We start from the raw sequence: 20,000 nt of genomic DNA, 5'->3' as shown, positions 1-20,000 counted from the left end.
CTCTCGCAAACGACTTTTTCCTTCTGTCCTGACCATCGCCTTCTGTTGCAAGCGCTGACGGGCCGTTGCAAGAGGGTTCTGTATCTTTCGTGTGGCTTGGCTGTGGCGATTTTGCATTCCGTTGGGCGATGTTGCGTTTCTCCATTTGCACGATTGCGTGTTGCAACAGGGGCAGTGATAAATGTTTTATATGTGGATATAACGTGACACATTTTTTTTATATTTTATGCTTTGTATTATTTTTATATCTTAGATTAATTCTTTAAGGAGTTTCGCTGCTGATACAGATTTAAGCGAAGTATATGACAGAGCGAGAATGAGGGAGAGAGAAAGTGGATAAATGAGTGAGTGAGTGAGTGAGTCAGTCAGTCATTGAGTGAGTGAAAGAGAGAAAAAGAAAGAGAGAGAGAAAGAAAGAAAGAAAGAAAAAAGAAAGAAAAAGAGAGAAATAAATAAAGAAAGAGAAAGAGAGAGAGAGAGAGGATAATCACACGGCTATGTAACCGCAGAGTGGCCATGACTTCCCGCCCAGCGTTCTCTCGACACAAACGGAGCCGCCGCCGCTGCCACCATCCGCAATCAGTCTCAAAATTAGGGCGTGTTTTCTTGTCAGGATGGTAGTTAGCTTCTCGTCCTCTCTCTCCTTTTCTCCATCTCTGTCCCTGTTCGCCCGTTTTATTTCGCTTTCCTTCGTCTATGTCTCCCTCTTTCTCTTTCTCTTTGCCTCTCTCTTTCTGTCTTTCTCTTTTCGTTTTTCTTTATCTCTCTGTCTCTCTCTCTCTCTCTCTCTCTCTCTCTCTCTCTCTCTCTCTCTCTCTCTCTCTCTCTCTCTCTCTCTCTCTTTCTCTTTCTCTTTCTCTATTTCTCCCCTCCCTTTCTTCTCCCCCTTCCTCCCTCCATTCCCTTTCCCCTCACAGTGTTTGTCTGCATCTTTGTCTCTCTCTCATTCCCTCCCTCCTCCTCTCCTCCCCTCCCTTCCCCTTCCCCTTCCCCTCTTCCCCTTCCCTTACCCCTTCCCCTTCCCCTTCCCCTTCCCCTTCCCCTTCCTTCCCTTCCCCCTTCCCTACCCCTCCCCTACCCCCTACCCCTACCCCTACCCCTTCCCCTCCCCTTCCTCTATTACTAATTAAGCAAGCGAAGACTAACGGCTTCGAATCACGCACAAATAAGTATACGTAACCTTGATATGTTAAACGTCGTTCGTGTAACCGTTTTTTTTACGACGCGCATTGAATCCGCGCGCGCCTTAGACAAACGGTCGAGACAGCCTACGGGCGGGATGCGTTGCCCTTCAGCGCGATTTATGTCTGCTCTAAATCAGCCTTTATCTGACGCGGGGTAAGGCTAAGGAAAATATTATGATTGATAAAATTATAATGCGCTGTGATAGATGGAATTTTACGTTGCGGGTTTTGCCTTTGTTGGGTTTGTGTCTGCGTTTTTTTCTCTCTCTTATTATCTCTCTCTCTTTCTCTCTCTCTCTCTTTCTCTCTTTCTTTCTCTCTCTCTTTCTTTCTCTCTTTCTTTCTCTCTCTCTCTCTCTCTCTCTCTCTCTCTCTCTCTCTCTCTCTCTCTCTCTCTCTCTCTCTTTCTCTTTCTCTTTCTCTTTCTCTTTCTCTTTCTCTTTCTCTTTCTCTTTCTCTCTCTCTCTCTCTCTCTCTCTCTCTCTCTCTCTCTCTCTCTCTCTCTCTGTTATATTGTGTACGTATGTACGTGTGTGCGTTTATATGGACGTGCGTATATATGTGTATGTGTGTGCAAGTATAATTTCATTAATTGCATTTTTTCTGTGAACGATTAGACAAACCATCCTATTTTGTAATTTACCCTTAATCGCCAGGGATTATTTAATTTCATGCGCAAGGTGAAATACGAGAGGCTATTTCAGTGGAATGGCCAATGAGAGGTCTTTGCGCCGCAAGCCGTAACCTTTGATTCGCGGGTGAAAGTCTACGGACCCACACGCCCAGAGTGAAGTAACTTGAGAGTGGGAACGAAGCCCAAAGTTTGGTTGCGATATATCTATCCATTGGTATTCATATACACGTAGATATAATTTGCATATGCATATATATACATTTAAACATAAATATACACACATATATAAGTATATAAACATGCATATATAAATCTATACACGTTTACATATATATATACGTGTATGCATATATTTACTCAGATATATGTAAATGTACATGTACACACACGTGCGCGCGCGCGCACACACACACACACACACACACACACACACACACACACACACACACACACACACACACACACACACACACACACACACATATGTATGTATGTATATATTTGTATATTTATGTATTCATGCATGCCGTTTATGTGTATATATATCGCGATATGAGTTTCCTCGTCCCTTTGGCACTAATTTCCTGGCACTAATTTGAAGGAGAGAAGAGGGAGCGGCACCCCGTGAGCACCGCTTAATTTATTGTTTGTAAACACAGGTGGCGGGTCATTGGAAACCTGAGTCGTGTGTGATTTTTGTTTCGGTAAATCCACGAGCCTCTCAATTATGTCGGGGATTTGTCACGTGAGGCCGTTGCTGACACTTGTTTTCGTATGATTATGTCCTTTGAGAAAGGTAGACAGATAGATAGACAAAGATAGACAGACTTACAGACACGGATGTACAGACACAGGCAAGGAGAGAGAGAGAGAGAGAGAGAGAGAGAGAGAGAGAGAGAGAGAGAGAGAGAGAGAGAGAGAGAGAGAGAGAGAGAGAGAGAGAGAGAGAGAGAGAGAGAGAGAGGAGGGGGGATACAGAGAGCATGAGAGTGCATGAGAGAAAGAGAGAGAGAAACAGACAGACAGACATAAACAGTTTAGAACGGAGAAAGGACAATCAGAAGCTAAGAAGCTAATCCGAAAATACCTCGGTGATTAAAAAAAAAGTATATCGTAATTGCTGATCGACAAACCCTTATTCCACAAATCAAAATCCCGAAGTAAAGAAACGCCTTAAAATCTAACAGCAGTCCGCAGAGCCTGTAATCGAGGCTACAGAACCCCTTGCGAATACAGTGTAACCCCCGTATCGACCTGGCCCCACCCACGACCGGTCACGGGAAATTGGTCGTATATCCGATGCGATTTCCTCCAAGGCGTGATCGGTAGGGACGGGTATCGGAGGAGGCAGCCGAGGAGGTCGGGGTTGGCCCTCAAGTGTGATGAAAGCACAAAGATGTTGGTGCAATGTAACGTATTGATCCTGCAACACTTGGGCTCTCTGGACCCCTCACCCTCCCCTCCCTCCTACCTTCCCTCCCCTCCCTCCTACCTTCCCTCCCCTCCCTTCTATCTTCCCTCCCCTCCCTCCTACCTCCCCTCCCCTCTCACCCCTCACCCCCCTCCCTGATACAGCTTGCGACTAACTCAAATATTCGTTCCTTTTCTCGTGTTTTTATGTCGTCCTAGGTTTTGTTTTTTATTTATTTACATTTTAATCATATGGTCTGATTAAAAAAAAAACGGTTTATTGGTTTAAGTTTCTTTGCTTTTGTTTCGTCTTTTCTTTATGCAACGCGTGGTTTTCAAACATATTTTTAGCTATTTTTTTCAAGATTTCCACATTTTGTTTCCCTGTTTTCTCTTGCGCGAACCTTCTGCAAGACTGACAGTGTGAGCTCGAGTTGTGATATATTCTCATTTTTATTTCTTTCGTCTGTTTACAACCCAGGTTCTCTTCTCCCCATCTTGCCAAGCGCCCTTTCTCTTTCTGTTTTCTGACTTCCTTCTCTCCCCTTCCCTTTCCTTAGCTCTCTCCGTCTTTGTTCTCTTCCCTTTCCTTCTCTTCCGTTCTCTTTCCTTCACTTCACTCATCCGCCTTTCCGTTTCCTTTTCCTTCCCTTCCCTTCCCTTCTGCCACTAATCTTTTCTCCCTCCTTCCCCCTTTCTCCCTCTTTTCCTTCCCTTCTCTTTCCCTTCCCTCTACTCCCTCCCCTTTTCCCCTTCCTTCCTCTTTACTCCTTTTCCCTTCTTTCTTTCCCTCTACTCCCCTTTCCCCTTTCTTCCCGTTTACCCTCCCTTCCCCATCTTTCCCCTATTTCCCTTCCTATTTTCTTCCTCCTTCCCTTCCTATTTTCTCCCTCCTTCCCTCCCCATTTTCTCTCTCCTTCCCTCCCCACCTTCTCCCTCCTTCCCTCCCCCATTTTCCCTCCTTCCTTCCCATTTCTCCCTCCTTCCTTCCCCATCTTTTCCTCCTTCCCTCCCCATCTTCTCCCTCCTTCCTTCCCCATCTTTCCTCCCCATTTCTCCCTCCTTCCCTCCCCATTTTCTCCCTCCTTCCCTCCCCATTTTCTCCCTCCTTCCTTCCCCATTTTCTCCTCCTTCCTTCCCCATCTTTTCCTCCTTCCCTCCCCATCTTCTCCCTCCTTCCTTCCCCATCTTTCCCTCCTTCCCTCCCCATTTTCTCCCTCCTTCCCTCCCCATTTTCTCCCTCCTTCCTTCCCCATTTTCTCCCTCCTTCCTTCCCCATCTTTTCCTCCTTCCCTCCCCATCTTCTCCCTCCTTCCTTCCCCATCTTTCCCTCCTTCCCTCCCCATGTTCTTCCTCCTTCCCTCCCTATTTTCTCCCTCGTTCCCTTCCCATTCTCCTTCCTTAATCATATCCGATCGAATAGCCACAGCGTAATGTCAGGTCACGTGACAAGGCGAGGTCATACGTCACGGCGCGCCCTCCAATAGTCGGGGGGGGTGCGGCGGTCATAGGGTCGTCCTGCCCGCCTTTCTTGGAACTAATCGTCTCTGAGGAGTTGGGGAAGAGGTCGAGGGGGGGGGATGAGGGGAGGGGGGGGTCTGGGGGAGGGGGTGAAAGGGTGGGGTCGAAAGGAAGTGGGGGGTAGGAAGGGGTTGTTGGGAAGAAGGGGAGGATCATTGGGGAGAGGAGGGGTGGGTCTTGGGGGGTGTCTGGGTTGGGAGAGGAGGTGAGGGTCTTGGTTGGGGGAGGAAGATATTGGTAGAAGGGAGGGGGGGGGGTCTGAACACTGGGTAGTGGGTAAGGGTCGGGTACGCTGTAGAAAATGGCGTGTTTCTTGGGATGATTTCAATTCTGTTTCTCCTTTTTTTCTTGGGTTTTCTTGCTGATTCTTCACTCTTGGCGGTCTTACTCCTTGGCCTTGTTGGTTTTCTCTCTTATCTATCCTTCCTCTTCTCTCCCTCCCTCCCTCCCTCCTCCCCCTTCTATTTCTTCTTCTTCTTCCTTCTTCTCCTCCTCCTCCTTTTCCTGCTGCTCCTCCTCCTCCTCCTCCTTTTCCTGCTGCTCCTCCTCCTCCTTTTCCTGCTGCTCCTCCTCCTCCTCCTCCTTTTCCTGCTGCTGCTCCTCCTCCTCCTATTCCTCATTTTCCTCCTCCTGCGCACGCAATAGAAGGGTAAATTGAAATTATCTTTTGATGCAAAAATGTGAAAGGAGTGAAGGGGGGAGGGAGAGGGAGAGGGTGAATGAAGAAGGTGCCTTTCTCCCCCTCCTCCACCCTTTCTTCTACCTCCCAATTCCCTTCTCTCCCACCCCATCTCCACCCCTCCTTCCCTTGCCTTTCATCTCCCTCGCTCCGCCTTCCCTTCCCTTGCTTCCCCTTCCCCTCCGTTCCTTCCCCCTTCCCCTTCCCTTACCCCTTCCCCTCCCTTCCTTCCACCTTCCTCCTTCCCCTCCCTTCCTTCCCCTTCCCCTTCCTTCTTCCCCCCCCCTCCCCCTCCATCTCCCTTTCCGACATGCCTTCCACTGATTCTCTCAGACGAGTCATGCAAATCACATGAATCGGGAACCACATGATATCACGTACCCAATGACGTCAGATTTTTTTTTTTTTTTTAGTATTTTCTATTTGCTTTTTTGTCTTTTTTTGGATGGATAAATATAATAGGTCTGTCAGAGTCGTTTTTTCTTTTTTATATCGCTATTATGGGTTTAATTAGGAAAACCGTCTGTGGGGAAAGGTATCTTGTCCGTGGTTTATTTTTAGCTTCGAATGGGGTTGGTTTTTCTACGTATTCCCCCACGTCTATCTATGTCTGTCTGTCTCTGTCTCCCTCTCTACCCCCCTCTGTCTCTTTCTGTCTGTCTGTCTCTCTCTCTCTCTCTCTCTCTCTCTCTCTCTCTCTCTCTCTGATAAGGTAATCCATGCCTGTTCATGTTCATTCTCTCCCTTCCCCTCTTCTCCATCTCTCCTTCTTCCTCTCCTTTCTTATCTTTGTTCTCCTCTGTATCTGCCTTCCCTCTCCTGTTTTCTATTCCGTCATCCTCCTTTTCCCTTTCCCGTCTCTCACCCTCCCTTTCCCCTCTCTCTTCTACCCTTTTCATCTCTCACCATGCATTTCCCTCCCTCATACTCTCTCTCACCCTCCTTTTCCCTCCCTCATTCTCTCTCTCACCCTCCTTTTCCCTCCCTCATACTCCCTTTCCCTCCTTCACCTTCCCTTTTCCTCCCTCATCTTCCCTCTTTCTCCTTATCCCTCCCTCCCCCTCTTCCCCTTTCTCACCCTCGTTCCATCTCCCCCTTGTCTACCTCTCACCTTCTCCCACGTTTTTTCCAGAAGTTCGAGAAGGATCGGGCACGAGGGAAAGAAAGAAGGGGGGGAGGGGTACGAAGGGATTAGAGGCACGTGGAGGTCATGGAGGAGAGAGCGGAGGGGGGTGGGGGAAGGGAGGAGGGGCAAGAGGTAGAAAGGGGTAGGGGAGGAGACGGAAGGAGAGGGGGAATGGGAGGAGGGAGGAAAGGGGGAAGGGGAGGAGGATGAAGGGAGAATGGAGGAGGGGAGAGGGGGAGGAACCTAGCGTAGTTGGATAAGGGGAAATGAGACGCGCCATCTGACAGGTATTGTCGTGAGCTCTGGCTTGTAGGATTAGGGAGGGAGTCACGCGATCCTGCTGCTGGCATCCTTCCGTTCGTGCCCCCCCCCTCCCCCTCCGGATCCCTTCGCGCCCCCCCTCCCTCCCCCTCGCTCGCTGCTTTGGGGGGGGGTCGTTGCTTTGGTAAAAGATGGTGGCTGTCCCGTTTTCATTTTTCAAATTATATTCAGATAATTGGCTTTCTATCGTTTCCAATCAATGCAATATCATTCTGTTATATTTATTTTTTACTGTTTTTTTTCTTTGTATTATTTTTGAGAAATTTTACTCACTTTCTTTTCTTTCAGTTTTTTTTTCCTCTTCGGTAGTTTTCATTACTTCTGTTAACGAAATAAGTAAGAGAGAAATAGAGATTATAGAAGATAAGAGAGAGAGAGAGAGAGAGAGAGAGAGAGAGAGAGAGAGAGAGAGAGAGAGAGAGAGAGAGAGAGAGAGAGAGAGAGAGAGAGAGAGAGAGAGACTATCTCGTTAACAGGAGAGTTAATACCCATGTTAAATGAAGTTAATAAGGGGTCTGCCTCTCTTTCGTCTTGCTTTTAATAAGGTACATTCCTGTTATTATTATGATTATTTTCATCTTCATCATCAGTTAACAACAACAACAAAAAAAAAAATGGGGTACAATGGATGCTCGTGTTGGTCTGAAAATGTGGAGAGAGTGAGGCTAAGAAAGACGGATAGGGGAGTGGGCGAGTTGGTGGGTTACATGCTTGGGGTTTGTGGGGATTCGTGGGTGAGTTGGTGGGCTACAAGTATGAGGGGGGAGGGAGGGGTTGATGGTATTCTTTGTTACACTTGCGTTGATTGCTATTTGCTTCGAGGCGACGTGATCAACGCCTTTGCTTGCTTGCATCGTTTCTCGCGATGTGACGTTGATACGGAAGATGCCGAATGGCCATTAGGATGTGTGGTCAGAGTGTTTTTGTTTGTTTGTTTTTGTTTTAGTTTGTGGTATAACGTCTTAGTCGATCTGGTGATAATCCGCGGTGATCCTTCGCTGTGTAACGCCCTGTGTTGCCCCGACAAAGGCCCTGGGTAACTGACGGTGCCTTTGGCTTGGTTTCCTGACGGTCCTGACGGCTGTGGTTGTGCTCACGGTAGGTGGCGACTAGTTTGCTGACGTGTGTGCGGGTGATGCGGGACCGAGCGCAACCCTTGATGGCGGCTCTCGGGTACTTCCTTCGGCGTCTCCTTGTGTCGCTTTTGCTCTACCTCAGGGTGTGTATTCCTCGCTCTCCTGGACGGCGCCTTTCCGTCCTCTTGTAGACTGCTGTAGGCGGCGAGAACCTAAACGGGAGTCGGTCCCAGGCTGGCATGGCCCTTAAGCAGCCTCGGTGACGCGGTCTTGTGCACGCGCGGCCGGTGTACGCGGCGGACGGCGCGCCTTCGGCTGGAGGCTGTACAGGCCTCGAGGCTCACCGTGCACAGTGCGCGTCGCGATGGTCTTTCTTCTCTCGCTAGTTGTTGGAGCGCACCTGAAAAAATGGAGGAAGCTCAGTGTGTCCATGCTGGGGTATCTCATCTTCACATGGTGTTCCAGGCACGGATTTGCCCTCGTTGTACTAAGAGAGACAGGCAGCATAAAATCTTCGTACATTTGCAGAGGTCATCCCTGATGGACGCACGAAGTTTTCCAACGCTCTTAGTTTTTTCAGTGTGTCGAGTCGATCGCTCGAAGGATGGGCAATGGGGATTCGCAGTGGATTCGCCCGGCCGTCCTCGAGCGAATCCACCGCGGACCCCAGCATCCCGGCCTGGCTTGTCATGGATGGTAGGCGCAGGCGAACCTCACTCGTCCGGCGTCCCTGGCCCGGCCGTGTCGGTGCCTCGGGACGGCGATCCTCTTTTTCAATGATACATCTAATTCATGCATCGTAGCCCGTGGTTTTCGCCGTCCGCTCCCGTGCTTCCCGGACGAGTGAGGGTCGACCTGCCGTTGGCGCTGCTGGCTGTTCGCGTAGTGCGTCGCAGCGGCGGAGGGAGGCGCCCTTCGGCATGCGGATTCTTGCGATCCAGAGGAATGCGGCTGCGAGGTTGGCTGGCGCTCAGGCTGTAGGCGTAGAAGTGGCGCTGGGTGGCGTCAAAGTCTCGCAAAGTTGCACCGTACTGTAGCTCGGCCATTCTGTAGCGTCTTCGGTTGGTTGAAGAGTAGAGTTGTTAAAAGTTTGAATAAATAGAGATGTTGATCGTAGGTAGGAAGTCTAAATAAACTTTGGTCTAATCTTTAAAATCTTGGAATATGGTATGTTGCATGAATCAAAGCACCCGTATACAATAGTGATATTAATTAATGAATGGAAACAAGCGAGATTGCGTTATGTCAAGCCGTAGATGCTGTAGAGAAGAAAGTATCGCCCTTTCTGAAGCAAATAAGTGCCGTTGATCCTGAAGCATGGAATGCATACAGCCCCAAAGCAAACATATTAGGCGGCATGTGTATTGTCTGTTAGGTGGATGATTTGCCTTTGCTGTAAACAGTGCGGGCGTTGTTATGTCAACCAGAGAGCACCGAGTTGCGGACAGTGATTTTTACTGTTTTTCTTGTTTCTTTGTGTATTTTTGTGTTAATTCTTCGTTTATTAGCGTATTGGTGTTTATTTCGTCTTTTGGAATTACAGATATGATTGTGACAAAGACACTGACAGATATGTTACCGTGTCGTGACATGAAAAAATGTGGAAAAATGTCTGGATTCCTAATCCATATACTTCCATACATAGGCCTAGGAAATAAGACCTCATTAGAGTGATTATCCGTCAACCTAAATTCTTGACATGGCTCGCGTGTGTCCCATACCATGAACTAATGTTACAGTAAAACGCCAGTTATATTCTTACAACAGTGGTCAGGACTTGAGGTGAGGAGCTGTCGTTCCCGGGTAGCCATGGGATCAACGAGTGTCTTTTTGAATTGGAAATGCTCCTCTCACACGTGCGATCGAGACAGTGCTGGAGACGCTGACTGACCGCCTTCGAAGACGCGAGAACGGGAAAACGGGATTAAACAGAGCGCTTCCGTTTTCGCGCGGAAGCTTTGGCAGCCGAAAGAGCTTGTAGAGAATAATAACGTTCTGAGACTCTTTCATATCGGACTCATGGTCCCTTTGGCTCCTCCTGTTCACTTCTGGAAATTTCCGCGGGCGTCCAGCAGTCTCCACTTCGTCGGGAGGGAGAACTGATGGTGACAAAAAAAACGGCTTAAAAGTTCCCTGTCGTCGGAAGAACAGTGGGATACGAGGCTAAAAAAAGACAAAAAAGATAGTTTGTTGGTCGAACTCAAAGGCAGACGGACTTGTATATATGGCAGCCGTCAAGTTGTATCTTGAGGACTACAAGGCATTGGTGGGCGGGTTGGAGGTATGTGGCTTTCCGCTCTTTGTCTTCACTCTGTGCTTTAGTCACCCCTGTACTCATCGTTTTCTTCTTCGGTTTCAGTCCGTTTTCTATTTTATTTATTTATTATTATTATTATTGTTATTTTTATTATCATTATTAGAATGCCACTATTGAGCTTCTTGTACTGCGTGAGACAGTGCGTTGTTTTTCGTTATGCTCACATTTTTCTTGGTTTAATAGGAATGAGCAGTATTATATGGAATTTTAGAACTATAGGTTAAATTGTAGCCTCTCTTGTTTTTATTTTTCGTATTTGGCACATTTGGCTGATTTGCGCTCTTTCTCTTTCTCTCTTTCTCTCTCTCTTTCTCTCTTTCTCTCTTTCTCTCTTTCTCTCTTTCTCTCTCTCTCTCTCTCTCTCTCTCTCTCTCTCTCTCTCTCTCTCTCTCTCTCTCTCTCTCTCTCCTCTCTCTCTTTCTTTCTCTCCTCTCTCTCCTCTCTCTCTCTCTCTCTCTCTCTCTCTCTCCTCTCTCTCTCTCTCTCTCTCTCTCCTCTCTCTCTCTCTCTCTATCTCCTTCTCTTTTTCTCTCTCTCTATCTCCTTATCTTTCTCTCTCTCTCTCTCTCTCTCTCTCTTTCTCTCTATCTCTCTCTCTCTCTCTCTCTCTCTCTCTCTCTCTCTCTCTCTCTCTCTCTCTCTCTCTCTCTCTCTCTCCTCTCTCTCTCTCTCTCTCTCTCTCTATCCGCCTACGCATCACCCACCTATCCTACTTGCTTCCTTTCTTCCCCCTCTCTCTCTCTCTCTCTCTCTCTCTCTCTCTCTCTCTCTCTCTCTCTCTCTCTCTCCTCTCTCTCTCTCTCTCTCTCTCTCTCTCTCTCTCTCTCTTCTCTCTCCTCTCTTCTCTCTCTCTCTCCTCTCTCTCCTCTCTCTCTCTCTCTCTCTCTGTCTCTCTCTCTCTCTCTCTCTCTCTCTCTCTCTCTCTCTCTCTCTCTATCCGCCTACGCTCACCCACCCATCCTACTTGCTTCCTTTCTTCCCTCTCTCCCTCCTTGTGTATAACCTTCTTCCTTCAATCTTCCCTCCCACCCTCCCTCCTCCCCTTCCTTCCTTCTTGCCCCTCCCTCCTTCTCTTCCTTCCCTCCTTTCTTCCTTCCTTTCTTCCTTCCTTCATCCCTTCCTCCCTCCCTCCCTCACTTCCTTCCTTTCTTCCTTCCTCCCTCCCTCCCTCCCTCCCTCCCTCCCTCCTTCCTTCTTTCTTTCCCTCCCTCACTTCCTAGCTTCCTTCCTTCTTTCTTTCCCTCCCTCCCTTCATTCCATCTTCCCTCCCTCCTTTCCTTCCTCTCTTCCACCCTCCCTTCATCTCTTCCTTCCCTCCCTCCATCCCTTCCTCGCCCTCTCCCTTCCTTCCTTCCTTCCTTCCTTCCTTCCTTCCCTCCTTCCTTCCTCCCTCCCTCCCTCCCTCCCTCCCTCCCTCCCTCCCTCCCTCCCTCCCTCCGTCCTTCCTTCCTTCCTTCCTTCCTTCCTTCCTTCCTCCATTCCTTCCTTCCTTCCTTCTTTCATTCCCTCCCTCCCTCCCTCCCTTCATTCCATCTTCGCGCCCTCCCTTCCTTCCTCTCTTCCACCCTCCCTTCATCTCTTCCTTCCCTTCCTCCCTCCCTCCCTCCCTTCCTTCCTTCCTTCCTTCCTTCCTTCCTTCCTTTCTTCCTTCTTTCTTTCCCTCCCTCCCTCCCTTCATTCCATCTTCCCGCCCTCCCTTCCTTCCTCTCTTCCACCCTCCTTTCATCTCTTCCTTCCCTTCCTCCCTTCCTTCCTTCCTTCCTTCCTTCCTCCCTCCCTCCCTCCCTCCCTTCCTTCCTTCCTTCCTTCCTTCCTTCCTTCCTTCCGCTCCCGCCCATGTCACCCATCCGCTAAGCCCAATTTCGCTCAGGATAAGAAATGACTCGAAATGGCCCCTTTTGGAGGTTGTCCGTTCCTTGGCCGTCCGTTATATAGAGGTCTTTCGCGCGCTAACCGTTCACTTTATCGGTGTTGTTTTTTATCTGATTTTTTATATATTTATGTATTTATTTGTTGATTTGTTGATTTGTTTATTTAGTCCTTTTTTAAACGAATGTGTTTGGTGTTGTTGTTGTTTTTCATGTAATTTATTTATTCATTTGTGTTAAACTTTTCTTCTTTTTTAATTATCTTTTTCTTGTTTATTTTAATGTAAGTTTCACAGTTATATATTATGTAACACATAAAAAATATGGAGTGTTTAAGGTGCATAATGATTCCAAATATAAAGAAGAATATGTTTGGAAGTAACACATTTAAAAAAGAAAAGATGTTACATGTAGTTTGGTTGACTTTGGGATGTTTTTTTTGTGTTTTTGAATCTCTCTCTCTCTCTCTCTCTCTCTCTCTCTCTCTCTCTCTCTCTCTCTCTCTCTCTCTCTCTCTCTCTCTCTCTCTCTCTCTCTCTCTCTCTCTCTCTTATTTTCTTATTCTCCCTTTCTTTCTCTGTTACTTTCTTTTTTCCCAATTAGTTTATTCATCTCTTGGTAGATATTTTGTCAGCAGAGAAGAAAATGGAAGGCTTTCAACAAACTATCTTTCAAGAATTCTAGATGCTTCCCGTTGTGCTCTGTGACAGTAGTGGAATGGCTCAATTTAGACATAGCATCTTTGCATTGGCTAAACTAATCTTCTGTATGGATTAGATTTGCACGATTTAAATTATTTTAAGGATTTGTCTCCCATAAAATATGATGCATATTTATGTGCATTCACTTATCTAAGCATCCTGGAAGGTTGATAAGATATACTTGTAAAACAAACACGCGCACACACACACACACACACACACACACACACACACACACACACACACACACACACACACACACACACACACACACACACACACACACACACACACACACACAAAAAAAAAAAACACAAACACACACATATACACACAAATATTCTCCCAAACAAAAATTTTATATAATGCACTTATATCACGTCATTCCATATGTTTAAAGAAAGATTTATAGCTGATTTAGCAAAAGTGTTAATTACCACTGATGATTAAAGTTTAAGGAGTAGCATTTTGAAGGAAATAGTGAATTCAGCTTATGAGAAAATACCGATACCCATCAAAGAAAACCAGTACCTTTTTCATATATTTTGAAAAAAAATCTTTTCTCCTGTTTATAGGTTTTGAATGTCCGATTCAAAAGTCCAAGTCTCATCCCTTTTTTATTTATGATGCTTTGTGCATGAACCTTGCACTAATTTATGTTATTTTTTTCTCTCTCCCCCACAGACTACAGCAGCCCCCACCTCCACCACCATGTCTGCCATGGATTACACGTACAACAGGTAAGAGGACTCGCGGCACACTGTTACATAGCCTGACTCAGAGAGAAGGACTAGAGAGAGTCTAGTGTGAGCTTGACTCAGGGGCACAAGATGGAGGAACTCATTTAGTGAGTCCGACATGGGCTTAATTCACTTGGGGGCGGAAATGGTGCCTAGACGAGGGTACTTGTCCCACGAGTCCTGCCTCCTTGACTCAGTGAGGACGGAAGTCTAGTTAGGAGGGAGAGACTCATTTGCTTTCTTCCAAAAGAAATTTGTGTATAGCCCATGAGTGTACCTATCAATTGGTGTTACATAGTTATATGAAGCACATCTACATGTCTTTTGTCATTATATGATTTTCCTGCTGCTACTCTCTTTCCCTAAACATTACTATGAAAATATTTTTTAACAGTTACCAGTTGGCAGGGTAAGTACCACAATACAGATACTAGAGATTTTATAAGGTCCATACAATGGTGATGGTAGATTTAATTTTATATTGCTAATTATTATTGCATGAATGCATGTTCAGTGTTTTATAAGACTAGTTAGAAAGTGATTTCTAATTTGTTTCCAGATCATTGTACAACAACAAAGTCCTTTATTTTTTTCCTTCCATTTCTACAACAGGAATGAAAACCTTAGAACACATGATAATATCTTGGCACACATCGGGAATACACCCCTCGTTAAGCTCAACAACATACCGAAGACATATGGACTGAAATGTGATGTGTGTAAGTATATAAGAAAATGTTTGGCTTCACATTGGTCTTTGGAAACCCAATATTTAGAGAAAATTGAATTGCCTGTTTTTCTAGTTCTATTTTTTCTTATCATTTCTGCTAAACATACATGGCCCTCCATTGTTAATTTTGTTGAATAAACCAATTTCCCATTGTTTGTTTCATCTGGCTGTACACATGTTAATCATAGATTTAATGTTTTTTAATTTCTAACACCACATTGTCTCCTTGAAGATGCAAAATGTGAGTTTTTCAATGCCGGAGGAAGTGTGAAGGACCGTATCGCTCTCCGCATGGTAGAGGATGCAGAGAGGAAGGGTCTCATTACGCCAGGTGTTTCGGTGCTTATTGAACCAACATCTGGCAACACAGGTACTGTAGAAGGGCATTCAGAGTGGAGATCGAAATTTCTTGTCTTTTTTATATTAGATATCGTTGGCATTTGAGTTTGAATTTGATATGGACAGCAGTTCTGTATCATTGAAATAACAGATAACCAGAATGAATTCTATTGTTGATAATACAACATTTTATAATGATAATTACCACATACTTTCTCCCCCACCCTAGGCATTGGGCTGGCGCTGTGTGGAGCCGTGAAGGGCTACCGCTGTATCATTGTAATGCCTGAGAAGATGAGCAATGAGAAGGTGGACGTCCTGAGGGCCCTTGGTGCTGAAATTGTGCGCACACCCACCAGTGCAGCCTGGGACTCCCCAGAATCCCACATCTCTGTGGCAAAGAGGCTGGAGAAGGAGATTCCCGGTGCAATAATCCTGGATCAGGTACTCGCTGTATGCATGTTGTGACACAGATCCTGTCAATAGGGTCAGGTCATGGTTATAGAATTTTGCTTTAATTTTTCTACTTATGAGGCATATTTCTTTTTTGTATAAAGGCACTTGTGTAAGCATGTCCAATTTCTTTTAATTATTTGTTTAATACTCATCTCAAATGAAGCATTCAAATAATACCAACTATCTCTTGGTATTCTCTAGTACAAGAACCCTGCCAACCCCATGGCCCATTATGAGGGAACAGCTGAGGAAATTCTGCAACAGACAGGTGGCAACATTGACATGCTAGTTGCAGGAGCTGGAACCGGAGGAACCATCACTGGCATTGCTCGGAAGCTGAAGGAAAGAGTGAGTATCTGATCAGTGACTGACTCGAAAATAAAATCACTGTAATGTTGTGAATGCTATTTATAGAATACCAATTTTGTGTACTGTGCTCTATGGTTTGTAATGCTTAATTTTTTTTTTTTTTCATCAGCCATTTTGTTTAAGTTGCTGTGCATTTTATGATTTTGTTTTTGTTTTGATGATTATGTGTGATTATCTACTCATTTCCCAGATCCCAGATTGCAAAATTGTTGGAGTGGACCCCTATGGCTCTATCTTGGCCCAGCCAGAAGAAATGAACAAGTCAGATGTTTCGACATATGAAGTTGAAGGCATTGGATACGATTTCATCCCCAATGTTCTAGGTGCGGAATCAGTATTACTAACCTGAAAATAAATGTGGGGAAGAATTCTAATCTTATGATAATGAAATTGATGTTTATTATGATATGATTATCCGAGTAATTGCAATTATATCTATCAGTGCTTGTGTTTATCTGAAGTGCATTTTCAAATAATTCCTTCTTAGTCCACCTTGAACATGTTGCACTAAACGTTGTGTTGAATGCTCTTGATTCCTTTCTTAGATCGGGACTTGGTTGACAAATGGATGAAGAGCAATGACAAAGACTCGCTGATCATGGCGCGCAGACTCATCAAGGAAGAAGGACTCTTGTGTGGTTAGTGGCCTAAGTGTTTTTTTCTTTCTTTCTTTTCTTTAGAATGTTCAGGATAAATACGATAGTGTAACTATTTCACCTAGGAAATCCACAATATTCCTTAGCACAAGAAGCAACCACCAATTCCACGGTTGCATTTCAGGTGGTAGTTGTGGTGCTGCAATGCACTCGGCTATGCTGGCTGCTCAGGAGCTGGAGGCTGGGCAGCGATGTGTGGTCGTCCTACCTGACTCTGTACGCAATTACATGACCAAGCACCTGTCAGACAAGTGGATGGAGGAGAGGGACTTCATCAGTGAGAAGGAGGACACTGATAATAAGCACTGGTTGGTTGCTTGCTCATTCCGTGTCTGTCTATCCCCTTTGTCTATTCATTTCTTTGTTCACTTTGTTACATCTATATTTTTTGCCTGTTGTATATTGATTATTTTCATAATTCATTCAGCATGACTCTGTAAAGTAAGATAGTGTGTTAACAAATTTGTTATTACTATAAAGAGAAGATAATGATGAAATGGCAAAGATAATGACAGCAAATAATTGAATAAAACTCCTCCAGGTGGTCGACTCTGAAAGTGTCTTCCCTCCCACTGGCTGCTCCATTGACTGTGCAGCCAACCATTGCATGTGAGGATGCCATTGCCATAATGCAGCGTGAAGGCTACGACCAACTTCCTGTTGTGGATCACGAAGGGTAAAGGAAGCTCTTGGAATATTTTTACATTAAACAATAAGCAAAAGGGACATGACAGTAGAGGTGCTAGATTCCTTAACTGATGTATCCATGCAGTAAAATTTGACTGGACTTTTGCTTTCTGGATTTATTTTGGCTATGATAAACACTTTAAGGGTGAATGGAATATTTTGAAAATTACTCTTGCTGTTATTTTGATAGACAGCTGATAGATGTCTTGTCAGTTGTCAGACTGTGAAGCAGGAAGGGAAAAGGATTCTTAATTTTTTTTCTCTATCCTCCCCTTCTCCTCTTCCTCCATCCTTCTTCATCTTCATCCTCCTTTCATCCCACTCCTCATCTCTTCCTCCCCTTTCTCCTCCCTTCCTTCCTTCCTCCTCCTCCTTCTCCTCCTCCTCCTCCTCCTCCTCCTCCTCCTCCTCCTCTTCCTCCTCCTTCTCCTCCTCCTCCTCCTCCTCCTCCTCCTCCTCCTCCTCCTCCTCCTCTTCCTCAACTTCCACCTCCTTCTCCTTTTCCTCCTTCCTCTCTTTTTGTTCACACTTTTCCTCTCTCTCACCCCTCCTCCCCCTGCACACTCTTCCCCCCTATAATGACAGTGAGCTGTACACATGTTCCCTCCCTCCAGGATCATCCAGGGTGTGGTGACTTTGGGATCTCTGATGTCAAAGCTGGTTTCCTCAAAGGTGGAAGGATCAAGCCCTGTGCAACAGTCACTCTACTCTCAGTTCCGAAAGATCAAGCTGGACACAACCCTTGGAAAACTCTCCCGCATCTTGGACCGTGATCACTTTGCACTCATCGTCCACACCCAACGTCTGTGTGAGTCTCATTTCCTGTAGGGCTGCTGGTGGCTTGGTTGCTTCGGTTTGGGTCAGTTTGTATGCTAGGAAGTATAGTGTGCAAGATTTTTTGTTTTGTTTTGTTTTTGTAGTGTTGGTAAAAAAAAAGTTAATGTATAGATATTAAGAGGAGAGATACATGTGTTTTTTATGTTTTAGAAATTTATTTTTTTATTATTATTCATTATATAGTCTTGCATTTAGCGCCACTGTGTTAGGAACTACTTGTAGGTCCTGTAGTGATTGACATGCAAATTTATTTTATTTAATACTTAGTATTTAGTTCTGCATTGGTAAAAGTAGGCAGCTATAGAAAATAACCTTTGGGGTATTTTTTTTCCTTATATGTTTATGAAAACAGGTAAGGATGAGGAAGAAATTTATGGTATTTTTTAAAAGAAATGAAAGTATGTTCTGATAGGTTTACAAAGATTAAGACAAGAGTTTTGATATTTTATTTTATTAACTTCCTTTTTAATGAAACAAACTAATTGATAAGGAGATTTATTAAAATTATTAATGTGTGTACATTAAAGCATGATAAAAAAAAAAAAAAAAAATCTTCATTTGGCTGAAACTTTTATGATGGGACAACTGTGTCATTTGTAAGTAAAACTTTATGCATCTGCCTTTCTAATCGTTATTCCTGATGCAAAACTCCTCAATAGCCCCAGAACTACAACTTGTTTTCTCTCCTCCATCACACCGTGGAACAGGCCGAGGATCTCTCGGTAAGACTTAAGACGTCCAGGAGCCTCCCCAAAAGTTGCTTTTTCGTTTTGTCCTTTCTTACACAGTTTCTGCTTTTGGGAGCTGGGAGATCCATCTGCTAGAACCTTTATCTGATTTTAGTCTCCTAATATTCTAGTGATCTGCAGAGCTGTAGCAACTCCCATGTTGGAGTTGTATAATGGATATTTATAATAAAATGATGATACAGATGTATGATGAACCTCCCAGAAAAATATTTGAATCCACAGAGTTAGAGTTGTATCCAAGGAGTTAGTCTTTATAGCATGGGCGCAAACGTCAGTCTTGTTTCCGGGTTCAAATCCTTTTCTGGGAGGACAGTTATACGCCAGATGATTTACAGAGATGGGTCCCTCTATAATGACAGTATGTTGACCTGCTTTACAAAGAGAAAAATGTTATTTTAGTGTGAAATACTGATTTCAACAATTACTGCTGTTCTGAGAACAAGGAAGATACAGACAATTGCTGTAGCACGGGATATTAGCTTTATGCATTTTGCTTTCCTTTTTCTCGTGATTTAGTTTGTGTCTTGGAAAGAAAAGGCTCTCTTAATGTCACTTGTTGTTGTTGTTGTTTATAAGCAAAGGACCAAAAGAAATTTAGAGGGGCAAAGATTTGGAAACTAGTAGTAAAAAAATCATGCTTGAAAATATTGATCAGAAATTATACAGATTTTTTTTTAAATATCAAATTTATTGATTATTTGAAGTGATGCTATCTGGATTCTTTGTTTTATATTTATTAGAAATCATATATTTGATTACAGTTGTTATTCAATGATTCTCAACCTCTTTTCTCTATTCTCTCTCTCTTTCTACCCTTTTAATTTTTTTCTCTGTTCTTTTCTCTTTTTTTCTTTTCTTCTTTTTCTCCTATTGCATCTTTTTCTCTTTTTTCTTCTCTCTTCTGTATTTTCACTTTGCTCTTTTTTCTTTCCTCTAATCTCCTCTCTGTTCTCTGACTTTTCCCCTTCCTTCTTCTATTTCTCCAGTTATATCATGTCTTCTTTTCTCTACGTCATCTAGATGTTTTCCTTTCTTTCTTAACCCAATAACTGTGAGGATAGGAATTCAGTCTAAGTAAAGATTTTTGCTTATACTCAATGATAAACTCCAGAGAAAACTGTAGCGAAGGCAGTTTCAAGGTCGTTACTTAACTTTGTTCATCCATGGTGCAGTAACGAAGGTCACCCTCTGTATGATGTATGTTGCAACTGCATGCCCTCTGTCATACCATGTATGTCGCAGTTAATGGGTTAAAGCTTACTGCATCAGTGCCATTTTCTTGTCATAATGCTCTCGCTTCTTCCATTATGACATTGCTTTTTGCCTTGAATTCTAATACCATATGGTATTTTTATCTTTGATAAAAAAAAAATCCTTATCAGTACTTTTTATGCATGAAATATCATATCTGAATTTTTGCCTTTTATAGATACATGTAAGTTTATTGTTTACTGTGATTCAGTGAGGTAAAGCAGTCATTCTTGTTTTTTTTTCTTTTAGGTTTTGATAAGTTTGATAAATAAAAGCATTTACCTACTTGCAACAATACATATTGATGCACACACGGACAGATGGACGGAGACACCCACACACACACTCA

General features: G+C 44.3%; 1 protein-coding gene across 12 annotated transcripts in view; it reads left to right on the top strand.

Moving 5' to 3' along the window:
* Positions 1-20,000, top strand: part of Cbs (Cystathionine beta-synthase) — a 69,885-nt gene that overhangs the window by 48,028 nt on the left and 1,857 nt on the right. For 5 of the 12 annotated variants that reach the window (XM_027381355.2, XM_070142860.1, XM_027381354.2 and 2 more), the window contains exons 2-12: positions 13,522-13,577; positions 14,190-14,296; positions 14,540-14,677; positions 14,876-15,090; positions 15,304-15,450; positions 15,662-15,794; positions 16,017-16,109; positions 16,252-16,435; positions 16,669-16,803; positions 17,429-17,622; positions 18,311-18,373. In XM_027381355.2, coding sequence (XP_027237156.1) covers positions 13,549-13,577; positions 14,190-14,296; positions 14,540-14,677; positions 14,876-15,090; positions 15,304-15,450; positions 15,662-15,794; positions 16,017-16,109; positions 16,252-16,435; positions 16,669-16,803; positions 17,429-17,622; positions 18,311-18,373 — 1,438 coding nt within the window. In that variant the 5' untranslated portion in view covers positions 13,522-13,548. The remainder of the gene's footprint in view (positions 1-13,521; positions 13,578-14,189; positions 14,297-14,539; positions 14,678-14,875; positions 15,091-15,303; positions 15,451-15,661; positions 15,795-16,016; positions 16,110-16,251; positions 16,436-16,668; positions 16,804-17,428; positions 17,623-18,310; positions 18,374-20,000) is intronic. The other 7 variants (XM_070142866.1, XM_027381357.2, XM_070142864.1 and 4 more) reach the window with 3 other exon arrangements.

Source organism: Penaeus vannamei, chromosome 30 (assembly GCF_042767895.1).
Source record: "Penaeus vannamei isolate JL-2024 chromosome 30, ASM4276789v1, whole genome shotgun sequence".
NCBI lineage: Eukaryota > Metazoa > Arthropoda > Malacostraca > Decapoda > Penaeidae > Penaeus > Penaeus vannamei.
Note: the sequence above shows the minus strand (reverse complement) of the source record. Positions and strands in the feature narration are given on the sequence as shown.